Below are 27,709 nucleotides of genomic sequence, written 5' to 3'. Positions count from 1 at the left end.
TTTTAAAAACCAACTGTTGCAAGTAGAAAAACATTTAACTTCATTTAGATTCAGACAATATTTGGAAAGCTGCCACATGTACAAGTTTTCTGAGAGAAAGTGATGGATAGGAAAGTCCCTAACCCCACGGAATATAGTATAAAAGGAAGACAGGCATTATTTGTTTGTTTTTGTATATTCATTTAACAGGTATTTAGTGCATGAGTGACTCTTTATATCCTAGGTTCCATTCTAAATAATTTGTGAGTATTAACTCAGGTAATTAATTATATACAAGTATTTCTAAAGAGAGAAACAATCTTTTTTATTTGGATTTCATTATCATTTAATAATAGGGAGCAGCAGAGATGTGTGGCATGTAAACACACAACATCTCTCTCATTTCATCACATTTTCAGAATATGACATCCGGACCGGACAAAGAGAAATCTGATCGCTTATGTCAGGAGAGGAAGGCTGAGCTGGGTTCACAATCTTCTTCTGCCTATTTAAGCCATTTTTGGTTCCTATATTGGCTTTGGCTGGTATGACCAGTTGTACTCATGCTGACTTGGCATGTCTTCTTCCCTTAACCTGATGTAGTCATTGTTGTTGCAATTAGCCCTTTCTATGCTGTTCTATTTTGGGAGAAGTTGATGAAGAGTACCTCCATTCAGAATTTGTTTGCTCATCCCTGTTTTCAGAGAAATCATCATGTCTTGCATACTTGACTCTCAAGATGACAATTTACAAACTAAACTTCTACTTGCGTAGTCTTAGGAAGGTCTTTTTTTTTAAGCTCCAAATCTAATTTTGTCTCGTAAAAGTTCATAGAACTTCTTATTGCTTTTCAAGCAACATAGTCTAGAAACAATATGTTATACTCTTAATTGTATAATCTATACCGTGGTATTTCAAAAGCCTTTAGAAATTACTCTGCTTTCTTATAAACTTCATTTTACAAATCAAAGGAAGTTATATACATTAATCAGAAGTTACTGTTAAGAGTGGTAGAGAAGAGAAAGAGAAGTCAGTAAACTGCATGAACATAGATTTTTACCATGTATGGGACAGTCTTTAAATTGTGGAACTTTCTTTTCTTCATGTACATTTGTTTTTTAATTGTAGTAGAGTTGATTTACACTGTTGTGTTAGTTTCAAATGTACAGCAAAGTGATTTAGTTATGTGCACACATATTTTTTATTCAGGTGCTTTTCCGTTATAGTTAATACAAAATATTGAATATAGTTCCCTGTGCTATACAATGGTGGCACTTTCTTGGAAAAAGGGGATTTGTGAGTTTCTTTGAACAAATTTAGGAGGCCCCTGTGCTTAGTTGCTCAGCTGTGTCTGACTCTTTGCAACCTCATGGGCTAGTAGCCTGCCAGGCTCCTCTGTCCATGGGGATTCCCCAAGGAAGAATATGGAGTGGGTTGACATGCCCTCCTCCAGAGGATCTTCCCAACCCAGAGATAAAACCCAGGTCTCCCGCGCTGTAGAATTCTTTACCAGCTGAGCCACCAGGGAAGCCCTCAGAGGCCCCTAGAATATATTTTTGTGATACCGTTTTCTTTGCTATCTCTCTTAGTCTCTCCAGGCTTCTATAACAAAATATCATAGACCAGGCAGCTTATGCATAGCAGACATTCATTTCTCACAGTCTGGAGGCTGGGAGCTCAGGATCACAGTGCTGGTGCGTATAGTATAGTGGTGGGTGAGAGCCCAGTTCCTGGCTCATAGCCATCTTGCTGTCTTCACCTGCTGGAAGGGGCAAGCCAACTCACTGGGGCCTTCTTTATGAAGGCTCTAATCCCATTCATGAGGGCTTTGCCCTCGTTAAAGTAAGCACCTCCCCAAGACCTCACCATACTGTCACATCAGACATTCATTTCAGTTCAGTTCAGTTCAGTTCAGCCACTCAGTCATGTTTGACTCTTTGCAACCCCATGAGTCGCAGCACGCCAGGCCTCCCTGTCCATCACCAACTCCCAAAGTTTACTCAAACTCATGTCCATCGAGTCGGTGATGCCATCCAGCCATCTCATCCTCTGTCATCCCTTTCTCCTCCTGCCCCCAATCCCTCCCAGCATCAGGGTCTTTTCCAGTGAGTCAACTCTTCGCATAAGGTGGCCAAAGTATTGGAGTTTTAGCTTTAGCATCAGTCCTTCCAATGAACACCGAGGACTGATCTCCTTTAGAATGGACTGGTTGGATTTCCTTGCTGTCCAAGGGACTCTCAAGAGTCTTCTCCAACACCACAGTTCAAAAGCATCGATTCTTCGGCACTCAGCTTTCTTCACAGTCCAACTCTCACATCCATACATGACCACAGGAAAAACCATAGCCTTGACTAGATGGACCTTTGTTGGCAAAGTAATATCTGTGCTTTTGAATATGCTATCTAGGTTGGTCATAACTTTCCTTCCAAAGAGTAAGCGTTTTTTAATTTCATGGCTGCAGTCACCATCTGCAGTGATTTTGGAGCCCCCCAAAATAAAATCTGACACTGTTTCCACTGTTTCCCCATCTATTTCCCATGAAGTGATGGGACCAAATGCCATGATCTTCGCTTCCTGAATGTTGAGCTTTAAGCCAGCTTTTTCACTGTCTACTTTCACTTTCATCAAGAGGCTTTTTAAGTCCTCTTCACTTTCTGCCATAAGGGTGGTGTCATCTGCATATCTGAGGTTATTGATATTTCTCCTGGCAATCTTGATTCCAGCTTGTGCTTCTTCCAGCCCAGCGTTTCTAATATACAGCCTTGACGTACTCCTTTTCCTATTTGGAACCAGTCTGTTGTTCCATGTCCAGTTCTAACTGTTGCTTCCTGACCTGCATATAGGTTTCTCAAGAGTCAGGTCATCAGACATTAGAATTTCATCATATGAATTTTATTAGGGCACAATTATTTAGACCATACTTTAAGCAAATTTGGGCTTCCCTGGTGGCTCAGATGGTAAAGAATCTGTCCACAATGCAGGAGACCTGGGTTCGATCTCTGAGTCAGAAGGATTCCCATGAAGAAGGGAATGGTAACCCACCCCAGTATTGTTGCCTGAAGAATTCCATGGACAGAGGAGAGGAGTCTGGTGGGCCACAGTCCATGGGGTCGCAAAGATTCGGACACAACTGAGCAACTAACGCTTTCACTTTTTCTTTTTTTTCTCCTTTTAAGCACACTTAGAGGCCCCTGGAACATCACTTGTGTAACAGCACCGTCCTCACTGTCTGGCACATCTGTGTGCGTGCGTGCACTCGTGCGCAGTCTTGTCTGGCTCTTTGCGGCCCCATGGGCTGGAGTTGCCAAGCTCCTCGTCAGTGGAGTTTTCCAGGCAAGAATACTGGAGTGTGTTGCCATTTACCTCTCCAGGGAATCTTCCCAACCCAGGGATCAAACCTGCGTCTCTTGCATTGGGGTGGATTTTTTTTTTTATACCACTGGCACCACCTGGGAAGCCCCCAATATATTTGATTTTATTAAACAATTTATTTATTTTATTTTGGCTATACTGAACAGCATGGGTGATCTTAGTTCCCTCATGAGGGATTGAATTCATGCCCCCTGCATATTGGAAGGACAGAGTCTTAACCACTGGCCTGCCAGGGAAGTCCCCTAATATATTTGATTTTAGTTAGTAGTGTTCTTACAAAAATAAAAACCTATACTTCGGGTTGTTCATGATTAAATCAACTACTTCCAGCCTGTTGCCTACCTAGAGTTGGCCACTGTCCCCGCCCCGGTTTGTCTGTGTAATTAAGTTTACCATCAGTCTCTGCCTCTCAGTCTCAGTACAAAGCAAAATTTCAGTTGGTAAAGATGATAATCCTATGTGTGTGTTGTTTGGTAAATTTGACCTTTAAGGAAGAGAAATGCATGAGCAAATTCTTTGTACTGGTCTAAATTTTGAAATGAGCCACCAGCATGCTTTGTTTTCAGGTCCGTATTGTGGAAGCATGACTATGCCCAAAGAACTTTTGCTGAACACCAATGAAGTAACTGTGCGCTTTGAGAGTGGATCCCACATTTCCGGGCGGGGTTTTTTGCTAACCTATGCGAGCAGTGACCATCCAGGTATGGCGGAATAACCAGCATGAATCTGTAAACCTTTATCTGTCTTAGAACTCCTCTTGCTAGTCATCATCTCTGGACAGAACTGTGACCTCAGAATCAGAATTGAGATGTGAGGGAAGAGAGGAACACAGTATCTTCATAGGTATTTAGTTAGGTCTGAACTGAATACTTTCATAGCACATGTTAGATTGATCACTGACTTATATGGGAGAGGGTTGACTTAATTTTCCAAGAAAGCTTGGATTGTGTATCTTTAGGGATATGCACCTGACCCTCCTGAGGTCTGGCTGTTCTCTGGAGCTCTCCCCCAACCCCCTTCTTAGTCCAGGAGACAAGCCTTTTAACCAGTGATACCCCCTGCCCCAGCCCTCATACACACCAGCATACCAGCCTGGGAGCATGCAAGGCGAGAAGGATGAAGTCACTGTCACTGAGTGCCCCATTCATCAAGCTGCACATCAGCGGGAGAGAAGAGGAGCATGAACACGGATGGGGAAGGAAAACATGGCCTCTGTTCCAGGTCTCCAACTCCAGAGCCATTTCCATGCAGCCCAGGGCCTCTCCAGGGCCTCAGACATGCCCACAGTTTCTGCTCAGTTCCCTGTAGCAGAAAGAACTCTGGGAACAGGGTACTCCATTTATTTCCTGCTCAGCCAACCAGATCTGAGCAATCCTAGCAGGCCCCTGTGTGGCCAGTGATTGGCATAGGTTGCTTCCTAAGAACCACTGAAAAGATTAAGGAAAGAACTCCTGCAGCAAATATATTTTGGAAACTACTGTAAGTGCATCAAAAAGCACACAAATCCACAGCATCTTCGAGTTTCCATCCTTAGTATAAGTTCAGTTCTATAAGTTGCTCAGAGAGCACCTTTCTTTTAAGTCTTTGGACCTCATTGATCAAAGCTGATAGGCACTTTGTGTTCCAGCTAAATGCCACTAGATAAACTGTCAAATTAAAATGTTCCTGAACCTTCTCTGTAAACCACATGGGCTCTTGAAATTGTTTTCTACCTGCCAGTAGAAGGTACATGATCTTTGTAGGTGTGTAGTCAATAGTAACGAACCAACGTTGTTTTTTGGTTGGAAAAAGATTCTGTTACCATCCACTGGATAAACGGTGAAGAACCATCATTGATAGTAGAAAAGAAAGACGAAGGGGCAACTAATGAAATCCTGGGATTAGTGTATCAGTTTTTATTTATTTTTAAACAGAAAAGTTCAGATAACTAGAGAATACATAAATACTTTTCCGAAACTGTTTCATTTTAAAAGAAATCTTTAGAACATGAGTGTCCTGACTTCTGTTCAGTCTGCTAATTGCAGTTGTCTTTGTTTATGACAGATTTAATAACGTGTTTGGAACGAGCTAACCATTATTTGAAGACAGAATACAGGTAAATACAGTGTTCTACGTGGGCTGCAGTCATTTGTTGCTCTTTTGTTTTCCTTGACATTAAGCCAGATAAAGTACTTTTATTTGTATCAATTTAAAAAATCATCTGTGTTGTAATGAATCAGGAATATTTGAAATGGTTTCTTGTACAGCAGAGATCAGCAAACTTTCTGTCAAAGGCCAGATAGTAAATACTTTAGGTTTTGCAGGCTGTGCAGGCTTTTTTTATCTGTTCATGCAGTTTCTGTTGCCTTTGTAGTGCAAAAGCAGCCATAGACAGTGTGAACGAATGAGCATGGCTGTGTTCTGATAAAACTTTATTAAAAAAAAAAAGTGCAGGTTGGATTTGGCCAATGGGTTATAGTTTGCTGACCCCTGAGTTCTACTCTAGTACCAGTGTGCCAAAATGGAGTCTATACATTTATTACCTGGCCAGCATTTGGGAGTGACTTTTGTGATTCTGGAGGGGGTTCATTTTCTCTTTCCCACAGGAAAGAGACCTACTGAGAATAGGAGATGAAAATTTCACTCCAGCATTACTTTAACTGGAAAAGTTACTTGATCTCTTTGATGTACATTTTCTCATTTCTGAAACAAGAGCCTAGAGGGGATTTCTCAACCTTGGCACTGCTGGTATTTTGGACGATTTGTTCTTGTGAAGAGCTGTTCTGTGCACTGTGGATATTTAACAGCATCCCTGGCCTGTGTGTGCCAGTTGTGATAAACATCTCCAGACATTTCCAAGTGTTTCCGGGTGGGCAGAAATCACCTCTAGCTGAGAACCGCTGGTCTAGAAGTCATTGTCAACAAAAAACACTAACAACAACTCTTAACTCCTTAGAGTGTTTCTTAGTGCCAAGTACAATTCTGTGGATTTTGTATATCAATAGCTACACAATAAATAAGTATACTCCAAAAGTCAAGCTCAAGGATCCATGGTCCTATCCATCTAACATTCTAATAAATGAGATTCTTTTATATGCAGAATCAACCCTACTGTTTACTAATATGAAGTCTAGTGCAGAAAAGACGAAACAAAAATGACCAATAATTACATGTTGCCCTTAAAGTTGCTGTTCATCCAGTGTGGACATTCACCAGCATTTTCTTTCCAGCCATCTGTGAATAGCCCCGGTGGTGCTGAGGCCTTTGGGTTAGAGATAGGAATATGCTCAGCCCCACAGTGTGGTATTATGGTGCCAGGTCATCTAAGCTGTGGCCCAGCCGATTTGTAGTATTTTGTTAAAGATGAGGTATGATGACTAGTACGGAGCCATAATCTTTCATCTCTCATGAAATGTAGAAAATGTAGAAAGCTGGAAAAGTCAAATAATTTTTGTAATTCATTTGGTGGCAGCACCTGGTTAATGTGACCGTAGATTCATCTGACAGCAAAATTGGACTAAATTAGACATGAGGCTGTTTTATCTTTATCCTTTTGGTCCAATACAACTATCTATGTATTTGGTAGAGATATTGAAGTTCTGATTAATATTTGCAGACCTCAGTAGGGTTTTATATCATATACACTGTTAGCGCTGTTTTACTTTTCCAAAATCCTTCAAATTCTGAATTCTGCAATATATCTGGCTCTAAGGGCTAGGATAAGGAACTGTAAGCCTGTAATAGGATTTCCGTTATTTCTGTTTCTTAATTCCTTGATTATTGCTGCAGTGCTGGATTCCATTAGGTCAGTGGGGAAGAATTATAAACCATGTACTTGGGTAGTTTTGATAATTAGGTGTTGTCACACATCTGACTTGCTAAGTCTGCAGGAAGAAATTGAGAGGAAATGAAATAAAAGCTGCTGCTATTTTGGAATCTGTTTGGGCTGGTGCATTCTTCTTGAGCAAACCAAACAAACATTATTGTAATATGGTATATATAGCAACCAGGGCTTATGGCATTCATCTTCAAAGCTGTCAGTGTTCACGTAATGTTTTGAGTTTCCTTTTGTGTGTTTTTTAGATGAATAGTTGTCTTTCATAGCCTATTGATATGTTGATGCTGGAAGGAACTACAGAAGAGGAAACTGAATTTAAAGGGGATTATATGCAATACTCGGGGTCACACAGCTAGTTAGGTAGTAACAGAGCCCAGGTCACCACAGCCTAAGCCCCTTCAACCAGACCATATGCCATGACATGCTTCTGGAAAGTTTCTTGAAAAATGACTCTTGCTGCTGCTGCTAAGTCACTTTAGTCGTGTCCGACTTTGTGTGACCCCGTAGACGGAAGCCCACCAGATTCCCCCATCCCTGGGATTCTCCAGGCAAGAACACTGGAGTGAGTTGCCATTTCCTTCTCCAATGCATGAAAGTGAAAAGTGAAAGGGAAGTTGCTCAGTCACGTCCGACTCTTAGCGATCCCATGGACTGCAGCCTACCAGGCTCCTCCATCCGTGGAATTTTCCAGGCAAGAGTACTGGAGTGGGGTGTCAGTGGAATCCTAATTGTAAATGTACCTATTTTAGTCAAACTCATAGAAACAGAGTAGCTGCTAGGGACTGGGGTTAGGGGAAATAGGGAAAGGCTAATAAAAGGGTATATAAACTTTCAGCTATAAAGATGAATAAGGTCTGAGGATCTAATGTATAACATGGTGACCTTACCACATTGTATAATTGAAATTTGCTAAGAGAGTAGAGGGGCCTTCTTAGTGGCTCAGTGGTGAAGAATCCGCCTGCCACTACGGGAGACACGGGTTCTGTCCCTGAGTTGGGAAGATGCCCTGAAGAAGGAAGTGGCAACCCACTCCAGTATTCTTGCCTGGGAAGTCCCATGGACAGAGGCGCCTGGCGGGCTACAGTCCATGGGGCTGCAAAGAGTCGGATATGACTGAGTGACTTAGCAGCAGCAAGAGTGGTGGGGGTGGTTTAGTCACTAAGTTGTGTCCGACTCTGTGACCCCTCTGGCTGGAGTCCTGCCAGGCTTCTCTGTCCATGGGATTCTCCAGGTAGAACACTGGAATGGGTTGCCATTTCCTGCACTTAAATGTTCCCACCACAAAAATATATATGTACACGTGTGTGTGTGTGTGTGTACAAGATGATTGCTGTGTTTTATTAGATGGGAACAATTCTTTCACAATGTATATACATATCAAATCATCATGATGTACGCTGTAAATATTTTACAGTTTTGTCAACTATACCCCAATAAAGTTGAAAAAAATACACCTTTCTTTCTGATTGCAAAAATAATTTGTAATTAATGTAGACCATTACTATACATTTAACTTGACTGGTTCAAATTGAGTTGTGCTATAAATAGAAACTATACTGCAGATGTTGAAGATTTGTTTTTCCAAAAGACTAGAAATATCTTGATAATTTTTCTGTTCGTTACATGTGGAAATGATAAATTTTGAATATATTGGATTAAATAGAATGTATTAATAGTATTAATGTGTTTGTCTCTTTAGACTTTTTAAATGTGGCTACTAGAATATTTAAATTTACATGTTTGGCTTCCATTCTGTTCTAACTGGATAGTGCTAGTAGGGTGAATCCAAATTTACAGTTACCAATACTGAAAGTGAAGGGAATCCAGAGATATTCGTCCTTGTTTTCTTTTTATCCACAGAAAATAAAGTTGTTATTTAAACATTTTTTAAATAAAAACAAGATTACACTATATATATAGTGTTTATAAACTTTATCTTTTTCCTTAAAAACATTTTTTCTTGGACATTTTCAAATCAATTAAGATGCTTTAGGGAAGCTCATTGTTTCATAGAGTTTATAATGAATTCTGATATAAAGCAAATAGTTGCTGTGTAAAACTTGCCCTCAGATTAACAGATTAGTCTGTGCGTGTGTGTGTGTTAGTCACTCAGTTGTGTCTGACTCTTTGAAACCCTGTGTCCTGTAGCCCACCAGGTTCCTCTGTTCATGGAATGATCTTGGCAAGAATACTGGAGTGGGTTGTCACTTTCTTCTCCGAGGGATCATCCCAACCCAGGGATCGAACCCATGTCTCCTGCATTGCAGGCAGATTCTTTACCATCTGACTCACCAGGGAAGCCCTTAGATTAACCTGTGTTTTCACAAATCAAGTTTCTGATTTGTCATTAGAGGAAGATGTTCCTGCATGTTGCCTGGAGAGAGAATACTTTTAAGTATAATTTAATACTTTTTAATTTAAGTAAACCTTAATAAAATATATACTCCATTTTTTTTTTTCAGCAAGTTCTGCCCAGCTGGTTGTAGAGACATACCAGGAGATATTTCTGGGAATGTGGTGGATGGCTATAGAGACGTAAGTAATTGAGGGTAATTTTACGGCAGGGAAGACATTAAAAAGTTAGTGCTTGTTGCTCTGCCTAAATTCTTTACAAAGTAAAGTCAAATAAGATGTAAAACTTTGTAGATAGATGCACAGTTCTCTTTTCTGAGAATAAATGAAATAATAAGTATAAAAATCAAGGTTTTTCTTGCATTCCTATTTTTAGCATTTCCAATTAAGCATACTATAAATGAAATGGTAAACAAAAGCCTTTATTATAACTTAAGAGTATAATTCCATCTGATTTTCATAAGAGATCATCCTTTTGTTATAATTTATTTATTGATTTAACTACTCCAATTGCTTCAGGTAATACAGCCAAGGACATGAACATTTTATAGCACAGAATAGTCACATTGTATCTGGGACCAATGAAGCCATTTGCCCTGCTCTTTTATATTATTCCCCTCCCTCCTTGCACCCCAATTTCTTAGGCCTATTGAAATTGGGTGATATACATTGTTCCCAGAAAAAAATAAACTCACCAGAAATCCTTTTTCTTAAGTATATGTCTTACATTCAGATTCACAATTCTTCATCTCTTACTATTCACAGATTTCTATCCTGGAAATCTGATACCTGATTTTTTACAGATTTACATTACTATTTCAAATGGTTGGGTTTATAGCTTATGGGAAGGGGCTTGAGTTATTAGAAATATGAAAATCTGTATAGTGATGGAAATGTCCTAAGATTTACTGACACGTCTTTATGCACAGGGAAGGCGTACGTGTTCTAGGAGCTTGATCATTTATCTCCTACAGGAGGAGGGAAGATGGGCTTTAATTTTGCTTTCAGCACCTCCTGCTTCTGGAAGCAGCAAGTCTGTGATTTTGCTCGTTGTTTCCTTTTCATGTGTTTTCTTTCTTTACAAGATTGACACAGAATGTTTACTTGGCCTAGAAACTGAATCTTAAAATGATTTATACTACCTCAGTTCGAAAATTACTTGGCACAGGCTGAAGTACTAAATGACTTTAGGAAGTAAACCAAAAGACATAAAAAAGTTGAGGTATAGTTTTCACTTCCTAGCCATGTATAGTTTTAATTTATTATTTTTCTGTCCTGTGTAAGAAACTTAAGAATTCCATGCAGCAAGAGAAATAGCGTTGTTTCTTTCTTACGTTAGCTGTTTACCTTGCCTCCTCTGGACAGAGCTCTCCTTCTCAGAGTAACAGGTAAATGGTTTCCTGGGTGGTAGTGACCTGGAAATGCTGACAAACAGGTTTCCTATTTGACACACTAGCTGGTTTTATACCATTTGCTCTCAGTATGATTTTATCTGGAAGGAAAATTTGTATTTTGAAAACACATCTCTTCAAAGAAGTCGGACTAGTGTCTCTTTTTTGTATATGTTGATATTGTGGGTATATTAGATATCTGTTGTCACATAACTGTTACCAAAACTTGGAAGCCTGAAGCACATGTGTTACCTCTCACACTCTGTGGTCAGGAGTTTGAGCATGCACTGCTGAGTTCTCTGCTTCGGGGACACTCACTCACCTGGTTGTATCCGAGGTGACACAAGGGTGTCACTGGGGCTGCAGTTTCATCTGAGGCTCCACTAGGAAAATATTTGCTTCTAAGCTCACATGGTGTTGGTAGCATTCAGTTACTGATGGACTGCTGGACAGAGGACCTCAATTTCTTCTTGGTTGGAAGCTGTTCTCAGCTTCTTACCATGTGGACTGTTCCAACATGGCTACTTGCTTTTTTTCCCCTCCTGATAATTTTCTTTCCATCTCCTGTGTACCATCTTTATTTATTTTTTAATTTTATTGATGTATGTTGCTGCTACTGCTGCTAAGTCGCTTCAGTCGTGTCTGACTCTCTGCGACCCCAGAGACGGCAGCCCACCAGGCTCCCCCATCCCTGGGATTCTCCAGGCAAGAACACTGGAGTGGGTTGCCATTTCCTTCTCCAATGCATGAAAGTGAAAAGTGAAAGTGAAGTCGCTCAGTCGTGTCTGACTCTTAGCGACCCCATGGACTGCAGCGCACCAGGCTCCTCCGTCCATGGGATTTGCCAGGCAAGAGTACTGGAGTGGGGTGCCATTGCCTTCTCCGTTATTGACATATAGTTAATATATAATTATATGGGCTTCCCTGGTGGCCCAGACATACTTCATTCAGTGTGACAGTCTCTAGGTCCATCCATATGAAAAGAAATTAGTATAGACGATCTTATTTACAAAGCAAAAATAGAGACACAGACATAGAGAACAAATGTATGGACAACCAAGGGGGAAGTGGTGGTGAAGGGAGGAACTGGGAAATAGGATTGATATATACACTACTGATACTATGTATAAAATAGACAGGGCTCCCTGGTGGCTCAGATGGCAAAGAATCTGCCTGTCGTGCAGGAGACCTGGGTTCGATCCCTGGGTTGGGAAGATCCCGTGGAGAAAGAAATGGTAACCCACTCCAGTGTTCTAGCCTGGAGAATTCCATGGACAGGAGTCTGGCGGGCTAATAGTCCGTGGGGTCGAAAAGAGCTGGACATGACTGAGTGACTAACACAACACAGTACATACAGTGGATAACTGATGAGAACCTACTGTATACAGCACAGGGAACTCTACTCAGGACTCTGTGGTGACCTAAATGGAAAGGGAATCCAAAAAAGAGGGAGGTGTGCATAGAGCTGATTCACTTTGGTGTGCATAATAGAAACTAATACAATATTGTAAAGCAACTGACTCCAATTAAAAAAAAAAAAGAATTGGTTCATTCTGTGTTATTTCAAAAGGCAGAAAGAAGATCTGGGAGGCCAATTTCCATAGCATGTGAAGAGTAACTGAACAATGTGAAATGAGATAGGGTGTCTCCAGAAACAGTGGGGCCCTAATCACTGAAGATGTCAAGTGTGGAGGTTACAGCCTTCATCATGGTGGCCTGGATGCGTGTGGGGAGCTGCTGTGGGGTGGACAAGGGGACAGTCTGTTAGGAGGTGTCACAGAAAACTTCCAAGATCATTTAGAATCCTGAAGATTCTGTGATTCTGTCTCCTTGGCTGGTGAATTAAGGCATCGTACAGTGTAGGCTCAACATGCCAGATAAGAAATACAGACTTTAAGCTCTGCCTCACCTGGAAACCAGAAATAAAAAGTGCTCAGAACAGTTTTTCTCTTGGCAGCTTCTCCCAAGCCTGCTGACTGTACTATCTGCTTTTAAGAGGAACACATCCCTTAACTAACTTGTTTCAGTAATTCTCCATTTCCCCCCAAATATTCAAGAAGTACTGTAAGTTACAGGGAGACAGTGCAAAAAGTGTGTTCCTGATGTAGCAGAGAAAGGGAGAAACCCAGCTGCATACACCCAGAAAAAGCCAGAGGCAAATAAATATATCGTATAGGTGAGTGCTTATCTCTGGCTGATGACAATATAGTGAGTTTATTTTTTCATGTTTTCTAAAGTTTATATTACTTTTCTAATGAAAATGTTATCATGGTAATTATGAAGATGGTAGCGACATTAAAACAATTCATTGAATAGACTGAGGAATACATTTTTATAATTTTGAACATGTGCTTTCCTTATGTTTGGGGTTTTTAAAAATTATTTATTTTTGGCTCTGGTGGGTCTTTAATGAAGTGCCAGGGCTTTCTCTAGTAGCAGTGAGTGGGGGCTGTTCTCTCTAGTTGCAGTGAATGGGCTTCTCATTGCGGGGTCTTCTCTTGTTGCAGAGCACGGGGCTCTAGGTCACAGGCTTCAGGAGCTGTGGCCAACGGGCTTAGTTGCCACATGGCATGTGGGATCTTCCCGGACCAGGGATCGAACCTGTGTCTCCTACATTGGCAGGTGGATTCTTTACCGCTGAGCCACCAGGGGAGCCGTCTTCATATTAAAATGAATCTAAAACGTTTACTCATATTAAATTTTAATACTTTGTCAATACTTTTTAGTACAAGTTGTTTTTTCCTAAAGGAAGACTTAAGAAAATGCTCCAGTTCTGGGCTGAGTTGATGACTTCTTTGAGTCTTCTCATGCTGATCTGCTCGGTCATCTGTTGTGGCTCGGGGAACTTGAGAGATGTTTGAGTCCAACAGCTTCCAAGTTCCTGAGCCTTGCAGGTGTTCTCAGCTGTCCATTGCATTCCCTTTCCTGAAGAAATATGTTTACATATTTCTGTTTAAGGCAATCACTGATTAATATAGGCTTTCCTGTATTTACATTTCAGTGAAGTGTAGGTCCCCAAATAGCTAGAAAACAAAGTATGAATCTGTTGTTCAAAAGGAAAAATTTTAAAAGATCCCAGTTCAGTGAATAGGAATTTTTAAAGCTCAAGAAGCAACAGTTAGAACCGGACATGGAACAATGGACTGGTTCAAAATTGGGAAAGGAGTATGACAAGGCTGTTCATTTAACAGCTTATTTAACTTACATGCAGAGTGCATGCATGCATGCTAAGTTGCTTCAGTTGTGTCTAACTCTTTGTGACCCCATGGACTGTAGTCCACCAGGCTCCTCTGTCCCTGGAATTTTTCAGGCAAAAATACTGGATTGGGTTGCCATTTCCTTCTCCAGAGCATCTTTCCAACTCAGGGATCAAACCCGCATGTCCTGCAGCTCCTGCACTGCAGGCAGATTCTTCACCGCTGAACCACTGGGAAAGCCCGATACACAAAGTACATTATGGGAAATGCTGGGCTGGATGAATCAGAAGCTGGAATCAAGATTGCCTGGAAAAATATCAACAACCTCAGATATGCAGATGATACCACTCTAATGGCCAAAAGTGAAAGGAACTAAAGAGCCTCTTGATAAGGGTGAAAGAGGAGAGTGAAAAAGCTGACTTAAAACTCAACACTAAAAAAACTAAGATCATGGCATCTGGTCCCATCCCTTCATGGCAAATAGAAAAAATGGCAACAGTGACATATTTTGTTTTCTTGGGCTCCAAATCATTATGGATGGTGACTACAGCCTTGAAATTAGAAGACACTTGCTCCTTGGAGGGAAAGCTATAACAAACCTAGACAGCATATTAAAAAGAAGAGACATCACTTTGCCAGCAAACGTCCATATAGTCAAAGCTATGGTTTTTACAGTAGTCAGGTTCAGGTGTGAGAGCTCAACCATAAAGAAGGCTGAGTGCTGAAAAATTGATGCTTTCTAATCATGGTGCTGGAGAACACTCTAGAGAGTCCCTTGGACAGCAAGGAGATCAAACCAGTCAATCTTAAAGGAAATCAATCCTGCATATTCATTGGAAGGTTTGATGCTGAAGTTGAAGTTCCAGTACTTTGGCCGCCTGCTGCATAGAGCCAACACATTGGAAAAGAACTTGATGCTGGGAAAGACTGAAGGCAGAAGGAGAAGGGAGCGGCAAAGGATGAGATAGTTAGCATAACCAACTCAGTGGACATGTTTGCACAAACTCCAGGAGACAGTGAAAGACAGGAGAGCCTAGCATGCTGCAGTCCATGGGGTCACAGAGTCGGACGTGACTTAGCGACTGAACAACAAGATGAAAAAGCCTCAGCTTTAGAAAACATCAATTTTATTTAAGTTGGTGGAGTGATTTTTTTTTTTTTTAAGGAAATAACCTTCCTTCCTGGAAATAACCCAGGAAAGGGCTTACAATTTTATCATGATATTATGGTAGCCAGATCTGGTGGTTATTCTCTTGGGGATGTATCTATTGTCGTGCCTTTAAAATAATGAAAAAATATTAAACAAATACATGTAATTTAATATGCAATAATATAATGAAATAAATTCCATAAAAGGGACACATACCATTGGGTACGTCAATGCTAGGGACTGTGGGAAATGAGAATATTTGTTGTCAATGATAACAATAGGTCCCATTGCTTGTTGGCCCATAAAGCTGTCCTCCTTGTCCAAGCAGGGATCCTGGGGTGAAGACCATCCCATCCCCAGGCTGAATTCAGAGGAAGCCAGGTGATCGCAGAGACAGTGGGAATAGCTGCCCAGCTGACCCCTGGATCAATCTGCCTTTCATTTTGGGCTGAGAAAGGGAAGCAGCCTTGCATTGACTGTATAATAGTACATAGGGTGTCCTTTAGAATTCTGGACATCACCCAGTCCAACCTTTTCACTGCCCAGGAGAAGCTGGGTCCAGAGAAGTAAGATGACTTCACATCTGGTAGAGTTGGAGGCAGAGACAGGGTGGTACGCTAAATTGCTGAATTTACATTCAGGATGTCCCCATTATAGCTAGTGCCTCTATTTTGTGCCCTAAGAGACTAAAACCATAATCAGTTCAGTCCAGTTCAGTCGCTCAGTCGTGTCCGACTCATTGCGACCCCATGAATCACAGCACACCAGGCCTCCCTGTCCATCACCAACTCCTAGAGTTCACTCAGACTCACGTCCATCGAGTCAGTGATGCCATCCAGCCATCTCATCCTCGGTCGTCCCCTTCTCCTCCTGCCCCCAATCCCTCCCAGCATCAGAGTGTTTTCCAATGAATCAACTCTTCGCATCAGCTGGCCGAAGTACTGGTGTTTCAGCTTCAGCATGATTCCTTCCAAAGAAATCCCAGGGCTGATCTCCTTCAGAATGGACTGGTTGGATCTCCTTGCAGTCCAAGGGACTCTCAACAGTCTTCTCCAACACCACAGTTCAAAAGCATCAATTCTTCGGTGCTCAGCCTTCTTCACAGTCCAACTCTCACATCCATGCATGACCACTGGAAAAACCATAGCCTTGACTAGACGGACCTTTGTTGGCAAAGTAATGTCTCTGCTTTTGAATATGCTATCTAGGTTGGTCATAACTTTTCTTCCAAGGAGTAAGCGTCTTTTAATTTCATGGCTGCAGTCACCATCTGCAGTGATTTTGGAGCCCAAAAAAACAAAGTCTGACACTGTTTCCACTGTTTCCCCATCTATTTCCCATGGAGTGATGGGACCGGATGCCATGATCTTTGTTTTCTGAATGTTGAGCTTTAAGCCAACTTTTTCACTCTCCACTTTCACTTTTATCAAGAGGCTTTTTAGTTCCTCTTTACTTTCTGCCATAAGGGTGGTATCATCTGCATATCTGAGGTTATTGATATTTCTCCAAGACACCTTAAAAAAATTCATAAAAGATGAAAAGGCAAGTTGCCTTTTTAAAGATTACTATCTTCTAATTCTTTTTTTCCCTCCAAATCAAGAAGGGGGTAGTATCTGCATCTGTTTCAGCATTCTCTTCTCTTATTTCTTCTCTGTCATGAAATCCTCCCCTTTTTTCACTATGGTAGTAGCCACTGGAAAACTGACTCACTTTGCCAAATCTAATCTAGTTCAGGAAATATGAGCTGTCTAAAGATCACAAAAGTTCTGAATTTTATTGCAACCGCATTTTTGCTATTGTTCAGTCACTAAGTCCTGTCTGACTCTCTGATCCCAGGGACTGCAGCACACCAGGCTTCCCTGTCCTTCAGTATCTCCTGGAGTTTGCTCAATCTCATGTCCACCGAGTCGGTGATGCCATCCAACCATCTCATCTTCTGTTATCCCTTTCTCCTCCTGCCTTCAGTCTTTCCCAGCATCAGAGTCTTTTCCAGAGTCGGCTCTTCTTATCAGGTGGCTAAAGTATTAGAGCTTCAGCTTTAGCATCAATCCTTCCAGTGAATATTCAGGGTTGATTTCCTTTAGGATTGACTGGTTGAATCTCTTTGCAGTCCAAGGACTCTCAAGAGTCTTCTGCACAATTCAAAAGCACCAGTTCTTCAGTGTTCAGCCTTCTTTATGGTCCAGCTCTCACATCCTTACATGACTACTGGAAATACCATAGCTTTGATTATATGGACCTTTGTTGGCAAAGTGCTGTCTCTGCTTTTTAATATGCTGTCTAGGTTTGTCATAGCTTTCCTTCCAAGGAGCGTCTATTAATTCTATGGCTGCAGTCACCATCTGCAGTGATTCTGGAGCCCAAGAAAATAAAATCTGTCACTGTTTCCACTTTTTCCTCCTCTATTTATTATGAAGTGATGGGACCAGATGCCATGATCTTCGTTTTTGTTTAATGTTGAGTTCTAAGCCAGGTTTTTCACTCTTCTCTTTCACCCTCATCAAGAGGCTTCACATTAGTCAAAAAATATGGTTGTTCTCATTGGTCCTCCTAGTATTATAACCTAAACCTAAGAAAAACTGTCCACTGCAGTAAGGTAAACAGTGTTGGCATTAACACAAAGAGAAACTCCCAAGTTCAGTTATAAAACACATTTTCATGAGCTGCTTTTTGGCACTAGCCATCGCAGAGAAGTGAGGCATTGCTAAAATTTATTCAGGAAAAGATTCTTCTGGATTGCTCAGTCCCGGGCTAATGGCCAAATCACCCTCCCACACCGGCCTGGGCGCCCTGTGAAAAAGTTCCATTTCCTTCTCCCCAGCCGCACTTCCAATCACAGGGCCACCTGCTAATCAGAGGCAGCCAGGTACCTGCTCCAGGTTCATCACCCCAGCCAGCAGCCATGGAGGGCTGAGCCAGCTGTTAGAGCCACTCAAAGGAGATTCAGGAAATGAGAAGGGGGCTGTTGGCCCTGGGTTGCTCTTCATTAGCTCTGAGACCTTCATCCTGTTTTCTTGTCCATGTGGCTGATACTACCATTTTGGTTTTGAAAGTGAAAATTGCTCAGTCATGTCTGATTCTTTGTGACCGCATGGACTATACAGTCCATGGAATTCTCCAGGAATCTCTGGGTTGGGAAGATCCCCTGGAGAAAGGAGTTTTGGTTTTGATGCCTTGTTAAATGTCTAATTTTAAAATGAAACTGTGGTATGGAAGTTTTACCTTCTCAAATGATCCTCAAAATGTGTATTTAGTAAAGCAAATATAAGAAACTGCTGTTGTTGCACAATCGCTCAGTCATATCCGACTCTTTGTGACCCCATGGACTATAGCACGCCAGGCTTCCCTGTCCTTCACCATTTCCCAGAGCTTGCTCAAAGTCATATCCTTTGAGTTCGTGATGTCATCCAACCATCTCATCCTCTGTCGTCCCCTTCTCCTCCTGCCCTTAATCTTTCCCAGCATCATGGTCTTTTCAAATGAGTCGGCTCTTCACATCAGGTGGCCAAAGTATTGGTGCTTCAGCATCAATCCTTCCAATGAATATTCAGGGTTGATTTCCTTTAGGATTGACTGGTTTGATCTCCTTGCATTCAAGGGACTCTCCAGAGTCTTCTCCAACACCACAGTTCAAAAGCATCAATTATTTGGTGCTCAGCCTTCTTTATGATCCAGCTCTCACATCCATTCATGACTGTTGGAAAAACCATAGCTTTGACTAGATGGACCTTTATCGGCAAAGTAATGTCTCTGCTTTTTAACAAGCTCTAGGTTTGTCATAGCTTTTCTTCCAAGGAGCAAGCATCTTTTAATTTCATGGCTGCAGTCACCAACTGCAGTGATTTTGGAGCCCAAGAAAATAAAGTCTTTCACTGTTTCCATTGTTTCCCTATCTATTTGTCATGAAGTGATGGGACTGGATGCCATGATCTTAGTTTTTTGAATGTTGAGTTTTAAGCCAGCCTTTTCACTCTCCTCTTTCACTTTCATCAAGAGACTCTAGTTCCCCTTCACTTTCTGCCATAAGGGTGGTGTCATCTGCATATCTGAGGTTATTGATATTTCTCCCAGCAATCTTTATTGCAGCTTGTGCTTCATCCAGCCCAGCATTTTGCATGATATACTCTGCATATAAGTTAAATAAGCAAGGTGACAATATACAGCTTTGACATACTCATTTCCCAATTTGGAACCAATCCGTTGTTCCATGTCTGGTTCTAACTGTTGCTTCTTGACCTGCATACAGGTTTCACAGGAGGCAGGTAAGGTGGTCAGATATTCCCATCTCTTGAAGAATTTTCATAGTTTGTTGTGATCCACACAGTCAAAGGCGTTAGCAGTCAATGAAGCAGAAGTAAATGTTTCTTCTGGAATTCTCTTGCTTTTTCGATCATCCAACAGATGTTGGCAATTTGATCTCTGGTTCATCTCCCTTTTCTAAATCCAGCTGAACATCTGGGAGTTCTCAGTTCATGTATTGCTGAAGCCTGGCTTGGAGAATTTTGAGCATTACTTAGCTAGCATGTGAAATGAGTGCAATTGTGCGATAGTTTTTGAACATTCTTTGGCATTGCCCTTCTTTGGGATTGGAAAGAAAACTGACCTTTTCCAGTCCTGTGGCCAATGCTAAGTTTTCCAAATTTGCTGGCATATTGAGTGTAGCCCTTTAACAGCATCATCTTTCAGGATTTGTAAGAAGCTGAGCAGCTATCTATTCTTGCTGAACAAGTCACCCCAGAACTTAAAATGATGTTTTAAAATGATAGCCATTTTCTTTGCTGACCAGCTTGTGGGTCAACAATGCGGGTTGGTTGGTTCTTAAGCTTCCTTTGTCTAGAATTGCAGCTGCATTTGTGTGATAGATCATCTGGGGTGGGAGTCTCAGGAGGCCTCACTGACAGTTGGCAGGGCCACGTTACCTGCAGCAGAACAGAACAAGTGATGTGGCCCAGTTCAGATTCAGTGTAGGAGGTGACCACACATGGGCATGGCCACCAGGAGGCATTATTCACTAGAGAGCCACGGATACTGTAAACCACCTCCCTTCCTTCCTACCTCGTGGGAAGGTTCCCAAGTTAGTCAGCATAAATATATGGCTCTAATGTCATTCTGAGATGGTTATCTAATACTTTTTTCCATTCCCTTCTACTTTAAATGAATTTTAATTTAGCCAAATTATGGGTCATGTAGGCATCCTGACCACAAGTTGCAACAAAATGGAAAACTCCCACCATATGTAAAATGCATTGTTGAGTCACTTATAAGTGATGATGTTGCTGTATTTCAGACCTCTTTATTGTGCAAAGCCGCCATCCATGCAGGAGTGATTGCAGATGAAGTGGGTGGTCAGATCAGCGTGTTTCTGCGCAAAGGGATAAGTCGATATGAAGGAATCCTGGCCAATGGTGTTCTCTCAAGGGAGTAAGTACTTAGCTTTTAGTTCTGAATGCAAGGTAACCCTGCAGGCATATGTAATCAGCTCACAATTTTTTAAAGACAGCTGGCATGTGATACCAAGGGTCTGTCAACTGGGAAAAATGTTTGAATGCTTAGAGTAGTATTTATAGTGGCCATTTGGGCTTCCCAGATGGGCACTAATGGTAAAGAACCCACCTGCCAATGCAGCCGCCTTAAGAGATGCAGGTTCTATCCCTGGGTCAGGAAGATGCCCTGGAGGAGGGCATGGCAACCCTTTCCAGTATTCTTGCCTGGAGAATCCCATGGACAGAGAAGTCTGATGGGCGATGGTCCATAGCGTTGTAAAGAGTCTGACACAATTGAGGTGACTTGTCTTGCAGCAATAAAATAGTTCGCTGTTTATGCTGACAGGTTGGTTAAAATGGCACATTTCTAAAGTCCCAGGGCAGCAGAACATTCTCCTCTCAGGTGCTTCGGTGGGAGGGAATAAAGGCTTATTCCTCTCTAGTTTCTCCTGTTTATGTAAACTAGCTGATTCTCGCCAACATTACCAAAGATACTGAAGGAGACACAGGACTGAAATAAACCCAGGCAGAACCACAGAAATCCCTAGAGGATCCCTAGAGACCGTCTCTTAAGGATGAATAGCAGTTGAGAAGTGAAAAAAAGATGGCTTTTGTTAACGCTGTTAACTTCTGTTTGTGTTATCCTTTAGTGTTTTACGAAAAAAGTGTCAGTTGTTTTAAACACTTCAACCTCAGCTTTTCTTGCTTTCAGGTTTCCTCAGCTTCTAGAGAGGAAAACTAGAACTGCTATAGCTAAAATAGGCTAGCCTTTTGATCCAGATGTCCATCCGTATAAGCAGGCAGCTAAGACTGGTCCAGAGGGACGCTCCCTTTGGAATGGGTGGCCACCTGGTGAGGGAGCAGTGCTGCTTGAGCCACTGTGTACACAGTTAGCGTCCTCAGGGATTGGCTTCAGGACCCCTGTGGATACCCAAATCCAGCGTCCTCAGGGATTGGCTTCAGGACCCCCGTGGATACCCAAATCCAGGGCTGCTCAAGTTCCCTGTATGAAATGGCATAACATTTACATATAGCTGTGCACATCCTGCCATGGACTTTAAATCATCTCTAGATTACTTATAATACCTAATACAATGTAAATGCTATGTAAATAGTTGTCAATACTACTGTAAATGTTGTGTAAAGAGTTGCATGTGGCAAATTCAAATTTTGCTTTTTGGAATTTTTTTCCTGAATATTTTTACTCTGGTTGGTTGAATCTGGGGATGCAAAATCTGCAGATATGGCTGACTGTATATACACATGTATGTGCTCATACATATGAACTATAAACATAAATAACATTTTATATTATGTACACATGTATTATATATGCTCACACATAAGGATATACATTTTTTTAAACTTGCATATTTACCTCAAAATCTTTGGGACATTAAAATTTATATCCTGATTTGTAAATTTATACCCTGATTTATGGGGCACTTCCCAGGTGGCACTAGTGGAAAAGAGCCGCGGGTTCAATCCCTGGGTCAGCAAAATCACCTGGAGGAGGGCAGAGCAACCCACTCCAGTATTCTTGCCAGGAGAACAGAAGAATCCCATGGACAGAGGAGTCTGGTGAGCTACAGTCCATGGGTGGCAGAGAGTCAGACATGATTTATAGTATTTATAGCATAGCGTATTGCTTCTGCACAGTAAGCTTTAAGTGTCTGCTCAACTTTGACTGTTGATCTATTTATGTGTTTTATGGTTTGCTCTATTGATACTGTGTTACTATTTATCAGGAAGGTATCCAGCTGTGACCTGGATCTGTTGCGGTGCGACTTCTCCAAACAGGCCCAAAAAACTGGCCTCTGGCCTTAAGTCTGTTGTTTTTGGATATCTTGCCTGTTTGAATACATTTGCATGCTTCTTTTTTAGAAAAACGGGATAGGAAAAAGTTAAACTTGTATTACTTGGATTTTATTTTACTTTTGAAGAAAAGTTATTTAAGCTATTGAATAAAAGTAGACATAATGTCCTCAATTACTTCTTCTACATCAACTGGACTTACTACATTAGAAGTCACTTTATATAATTTGATATTAAACTTTAGGGCAAAAGTAAGAGTCCAGAAATCGAAATCATAAATGAATTAGCAAAGTTTTGCTCCACAATCCATATAGTTATTTGAACTAATTGAATGATTTTTGCTTTGGTGTGCATAGACGGAAGTCTAGAACTATATCAAGGTCCCTTCTCCCCTCTGGCTCTGTGGTCTTCTTTTTGTGATCAGCAGAAAAGAGTACACTGTGTGCTCACACCATCCCTTCCACTGATTTCCATTCCCAGGTCTTCAGGGAGCCGCTGTTTTGATCGGTGGTGTTTTGCTGTTGGGGAAGCACACTACATGCGGTCATTGAACTTCTGTTCCCACGCATGATTGTTTGGTGTTCAGGAAGACACACAGAAGGAAGCATTGCCACTGAGGAAGAAGGGGTCCCTAAAGTAAATATCTAGGGTTCTTCTGGGATTCATCCCGGGTCAGGTCACTTCCCTGATCTGAGGAGACCAGAATGGAATCAGGAAGAGCCACTGACCTCACAGAGGACGATGGCTCAGACCATCTGCAGAGAGGGCTTTGTGTTTACATCAGACAATTCATGATGGCTTCTGCAGCCCTCTGGGAAGGCTGGCAATTCCTGGAATCTGATTCATTCACCCTAGTGTGCAAATGCCTCAGAATCCCATCCTCCCTAGGGGGTTTTTATTTTTAAAAGCAGCAGCTTATTTACTTACAGAATTCTCTAGGTGTTTGTATTTAATTAGTTTAATTGGGTGAAATGGAAAAACATATTCCAGCTGATAATAGAGGAGAGCCAAGCAGAGAGATCTGAGAAGCACAGCCTTCCCTAGCATCATCATCTTCTCTGGGTTAACTCCAAAGCTAACCTTCTTGCTTTAACTTCTCTTTTTCAGTCACAGAATAAATCTTTTAATGATTCCTGGCAGTGAGAGCACATCCAGGCGATCAGGGAAGAGGCAGTATTATTTGGGCTTATCCGGCCAAACTTCAAGTATAATAGTGCAGGAATGTTAGAGGAAATGGAAAAATCAAGAAGAGGTTCTAAATACATCTTAACTAATTTAAATATGAATCGCAAAAATGTGAACTGCAACAGTGTGGACCTTTCTTTAAAGGCTAGGAAAACTGGGTCCTCACCTCCACTCAGCCACTAACTATGAACTGAAGGAGGTCCGATGATCCACGTGGGCCTGCATTTTCTCAGGTATGAAATGGTTGGTCCCTGCATTATACTCGGCACGGATCATAATAGAACCTGAATGTGGAAAACCAAGGCTTACAGAGTCTCTTCCTGAGAGTGGACAAAGAATATGAAAGAAAAGTGAAGTGAGTGAAGTGAAGTCGCTCAGTCGTGTCCGACTCTTTGCAACTCCATAGACTGTAGCCTACCAGGCTCCTCCATCCATGGGATTTTCCAGGCAAGAGTACTGGAGTGGGTTGCCATTTCCTTCTCCAGAGAATCTTCCCAACCCAGGGATCAAACCCGGGTCTCCTGCATTGTAGGCAGACGCTTTACCATCTGAGCCACCAGGAAAGCCTGTTACTTACTTATGAAAGAAAAACCTGTTACTTAAGAAAAAAACAAAAAACAAAACCTTTGATGTGAATGTGCTAATATTCTTGTCCAGACTATTTTTGGGTTCTCTGTGGATTTCACATTTCAGTACTCTTTGTCCATTATTACCATAGTAATTGAGTCAAAACATCTAAAATTGTAAGCAGTACTCAGATTGTAAAATTGAACATGACAGTGATATCTACCTTTTTTGTTTAACTCTGGTATCTAATACATAAAGCATGATGCATATAAGATGAATCTTGAAAATTTCAAGTTTTCTATTCATTCTCTGTACTGTCACAGCATTGAGTTGATGAGGGATTTACAAAAAGAAAAATGTGATTGTAGGCCTTAGGAACCTCTTCTCTGCTGGAGACAACTGCAGAGCAAGGCTGATTTGATAAGTTCGCCAGGAAAGTAATACAAGTCATAGAACTGGGGGGCCCAGAGCCCCAAGGGTCAATGCCAGCTGTGCGGGACTGTCCAGCAGCAGTGGGGGACTGGTTCAGGACCTGTCAGTGAGGTGCTCTGAGTTTTCTCCAGGTGCACCTTGGTATCCAGAGGCAGGAACTGCTTCACAGCTTGGTGTCTTTGCTGCAGGAGGTCGGAGTATGACTGGAGGGACCAGGCTGAGGAGGTCCCTCAGGCTGAGAAGGGCCACTCAGGGAAGGAGTGAAGTCTGTAGCAAAGGCAGCAGATAACATGCTCATTCTTCTAAAAGTGAGCAGGCGTCTTCATAGTGGTCCTTGACGGTTGATAGTGAGTGGGGCGCTGTGGGGGTGCCTGCTGAAGCAAAGGGCATGTCCTTTCTGCCTCCGTCACCACAAACTCATTACCTGGGATTTCAGGGTGTCCTAGAGACCGTGTATGTGTACATTTCCTTCCCAGTACACTGTGGCGTGATGGAAACGGCACGGAATTTTTATTCACAAGCAGTGCCTCGAGTGTCTTGGCCACTGGCCAAGAATTGAGGGAAGTTGCTTACCTTCAAAGGGCCCGAGTTTCTTGGTCTATGAAAAGCCAGTGACGGAGAGAAGAGTGGCCTTGCCAGGTGCTCTGAGGATCACATGCGGTGTGGGAAGGCTCTGAGCCCCGTGCTGCAGCGCTGTACCAGTCATTAAGATCCAGTAAGCAACTCACCTCCTCATCTTTGTGTTTATTATTTCAGTGGTTCCCTGTCAGACAAGCGCTTTCTGTTTACCTCCAATGGTAAGGATCATGCTTTCCTTAAGAATTTGGTAATTTAAAAATCTTCAGGGGTAGTTTATTCTTCCATACCCCTCAGATGAGATAGTTTAAAGGATTATTTTTGTTTCCCCTCAGGCTATGTAGCACCAATATGCTGTGACTTAAAAATACCTCAGAGAATAAACCCAATTAGCACTAGGAAGAATTTTTTTTTTTTAATAATCTCTCAAACTTTTGCCGAAAAGAATGAAAATTTAAAATGACATTTAAGATAAATTCCTTTGTCAATTTTTAACAGAAAAAGCTTTTGAGTAAGTACAACTTGTATTTGTGATCAAGTTATTGAAAATGAATATATAGTATAAAGGCCTTTTTTAGCCCCTCCATCATGGAACTTATTCCAGGGAAATAGTCTCCCTCATATAAGATATTTGGGGAGAACTGCCCAGGAAGAGGACTGGCCTTTTATCTGCTGCCCTCGCATTGTCTTGGGCATTGCTGTAGTTAAGCACCTAAGGGTGATGTTGGGTATGATGAACTGATCTTTGAGCACCTGCTGTATCTGCTCTTCAAGGGTACAGAGCATGAAGTCCCCCTTCTAAGCAACTGAGAAGAACCTCAGCATTAAGCTTTTAAGACACCTTGCACTTCATTGAAACTAGGGTGAATTTAGGAGGATAGAAAGGAAAATCTACAGTGGGGACAAAGAGATATCACTTTTAGGGGATATACATTCTGTTAAAAAAACAGCAACAATTTCAAGACACCACAGGACCAACAAGTCAAATGGAACTCTGGATCATTAAAAACGGGTAATTAAACAGTTGATTCAGTATCAGAACAGAAGTAAATCAACTGACTCTAGGTGAAATGGGGTGGTGTGTTTTTTTTGTTTTTTTTTTTTGCTTTCATTGTGTGTCCCTTTCTGAAATCTTTTCCTGCCCTTTATCCTAGGCTGCAGTGGATCCTTGATTTTGGAACCTGACAGGCAAATCAGAGCTTCTTCTTCTTGGGAGTGGATCAATGAGACTGGAGATCAGGTCCGCTGGTCTCCTGGCCAAGCCCGACTTCAGGACCAAGGCCCGTCGTGGGCTTCAGGAGACAGGAGCAAGAATCACAAACAGAGAGAGTGGCTGAGGATAGATTTGGGAGAGAAAAAGAAAATAACAGGTACGGACACAACCGCAATTTCATGAAACAAGATGACTTGCCATTGAAATTGTCTTGAATTTGCATGGGTGTCCCCATCTCAAAATATCATGTTTTGTTTAAAAGTAACAAATCTTCAAAAAAAAGAGTAATAAATCTTCACCTTGTCTCTGTGAGAAGAACCTGTGTGGAGGGTATACAGATGGATGTGTGGATAAGAGAGCTGGTATCTCTTTGCGAAACCTTTTTAGGGCGTGTTGTCAGTGTGAAAACTCATCTGTCATCACGTTTCTAAATGCAGATAAGAAAAGCAGGCCTGAAAAATGATTTGAAATTTCAGATGGGGGAGGGGGGAAAGGAAAAGAAACCTAAAAATAATAAAGCAAGTTATGGATAACATATTTTTAAAACTAACCCATAAATAATATTTTCTTACAAGGAATTAGGACTACAGGATCCACACAGTCTAATTTCAACTTCTATGTAAAGAGTTTTGTAATGAACTTCAGAAACAACAACTCCAAGTGGAAGACCTATAAAGGAATTGTGAATAATGAAGAAAAGGTAAGAGACACTCTGGAGGGAGGAACTGAGTCGGAGGGAGGAACTGAGTCAGAGAGCGGGCCTCTGGATATTTTCATTAGTGTGTTTCCAGTACCACATCCAGTTACTTAGCCTTTGAGTGCAAAGCCTTGTATCTTCAATATCAGGCATGTCTATACAAATGCAGCGGACACAGAATCCAGGCTTTGATTTCGTATCACCAGGTGTGAGTGGGTTGATCAAGACCTAGAAACTAATAGAATCTCCAGGTAAAAGTTACTTGTTCCTACAGGTGTTTCAGGGCAACTCTAATTTTCGGGACCCCGTGCGGAACAATTTCATCCCTCCCATTGTGGCCAGATACGTGCGGGTCATCCCCCAGACGTGGCACCAGCGGATAGCCTTGAAAGTGGAGCTCCTTGGCTGCCAGATTGCACCAAGCAGGACTCAGGGTGAGTGACGGAGTTACTGAATTCCGGTCCCCTCCTTTCACAAACTGCT

At 41.7% G+C, this 27,709-nt stretch overlaps 1 protein-coding gene across 2 annotated transcripts in view; it reads left to right on the top strand.

Annotated features, from left to right (window-relative positions):
* DCBLD1 (discoidin, CUB and LCCL domain containing 1) overlaps positions 1-27,709 on the top strand; it is a 75,718-nt gene that overhangs the window by 41,078 nt on the left and 6,931 nt on the right. For both annotated transcript variants that reach the window (XM_069599169.1, XM_069599170.1), the window contains exons 3-10: positions 3,918-4,052; positions 5,395-5,446; positions 9,631-9,703; positions 20,546-20,679; positions 25,497-25,537; positions 26,471-26,686; positions 27,105-27,229; positions 27,501-27,660. In XM_069599169.1, the coding sequence (XP_069455270.1) occupies positions 3,918-4,052; positions 5,395-5,446; positions 9,631-9,703; positions 20,546-20,679; positions 25,497-25,537; positions 26,471-26,686; positions 27,105-27,229; positions 27,501-27,660 (936 nt within the window). The remainder of the gene's footprint in view (positions 1-3,917; positions 4,053-5,394; positions 5,447-9,630; positions 9,704-20,545; positions 20,680-25,496; positions 25,538-26,470; positions 26,687-27,104; positions 27,230-27,500; positions 27,661-27,709) is intronic.

The sequence above is a fragment of the Ovis canadensis genome, chromosome 8, assembly GCF_042477335.2.
Source record: "Ovis canadensis isolate MfBH-ARS-UI-01 breed Bighorn chromosome 8, ARS-UI_OviCan_v2, whole genome shotgun sequence".
NCBI lineage: Eukaryota > Metazoa > Chordata > Mammalia > Artiodactyla > Bovidae > Ovis > Ovis canadensis.
The sequence above is the reverse complement of the archived record's forward strand: the minus strand, read 5'-3'. Positions and strand labels throughout refer to the sequence as shown.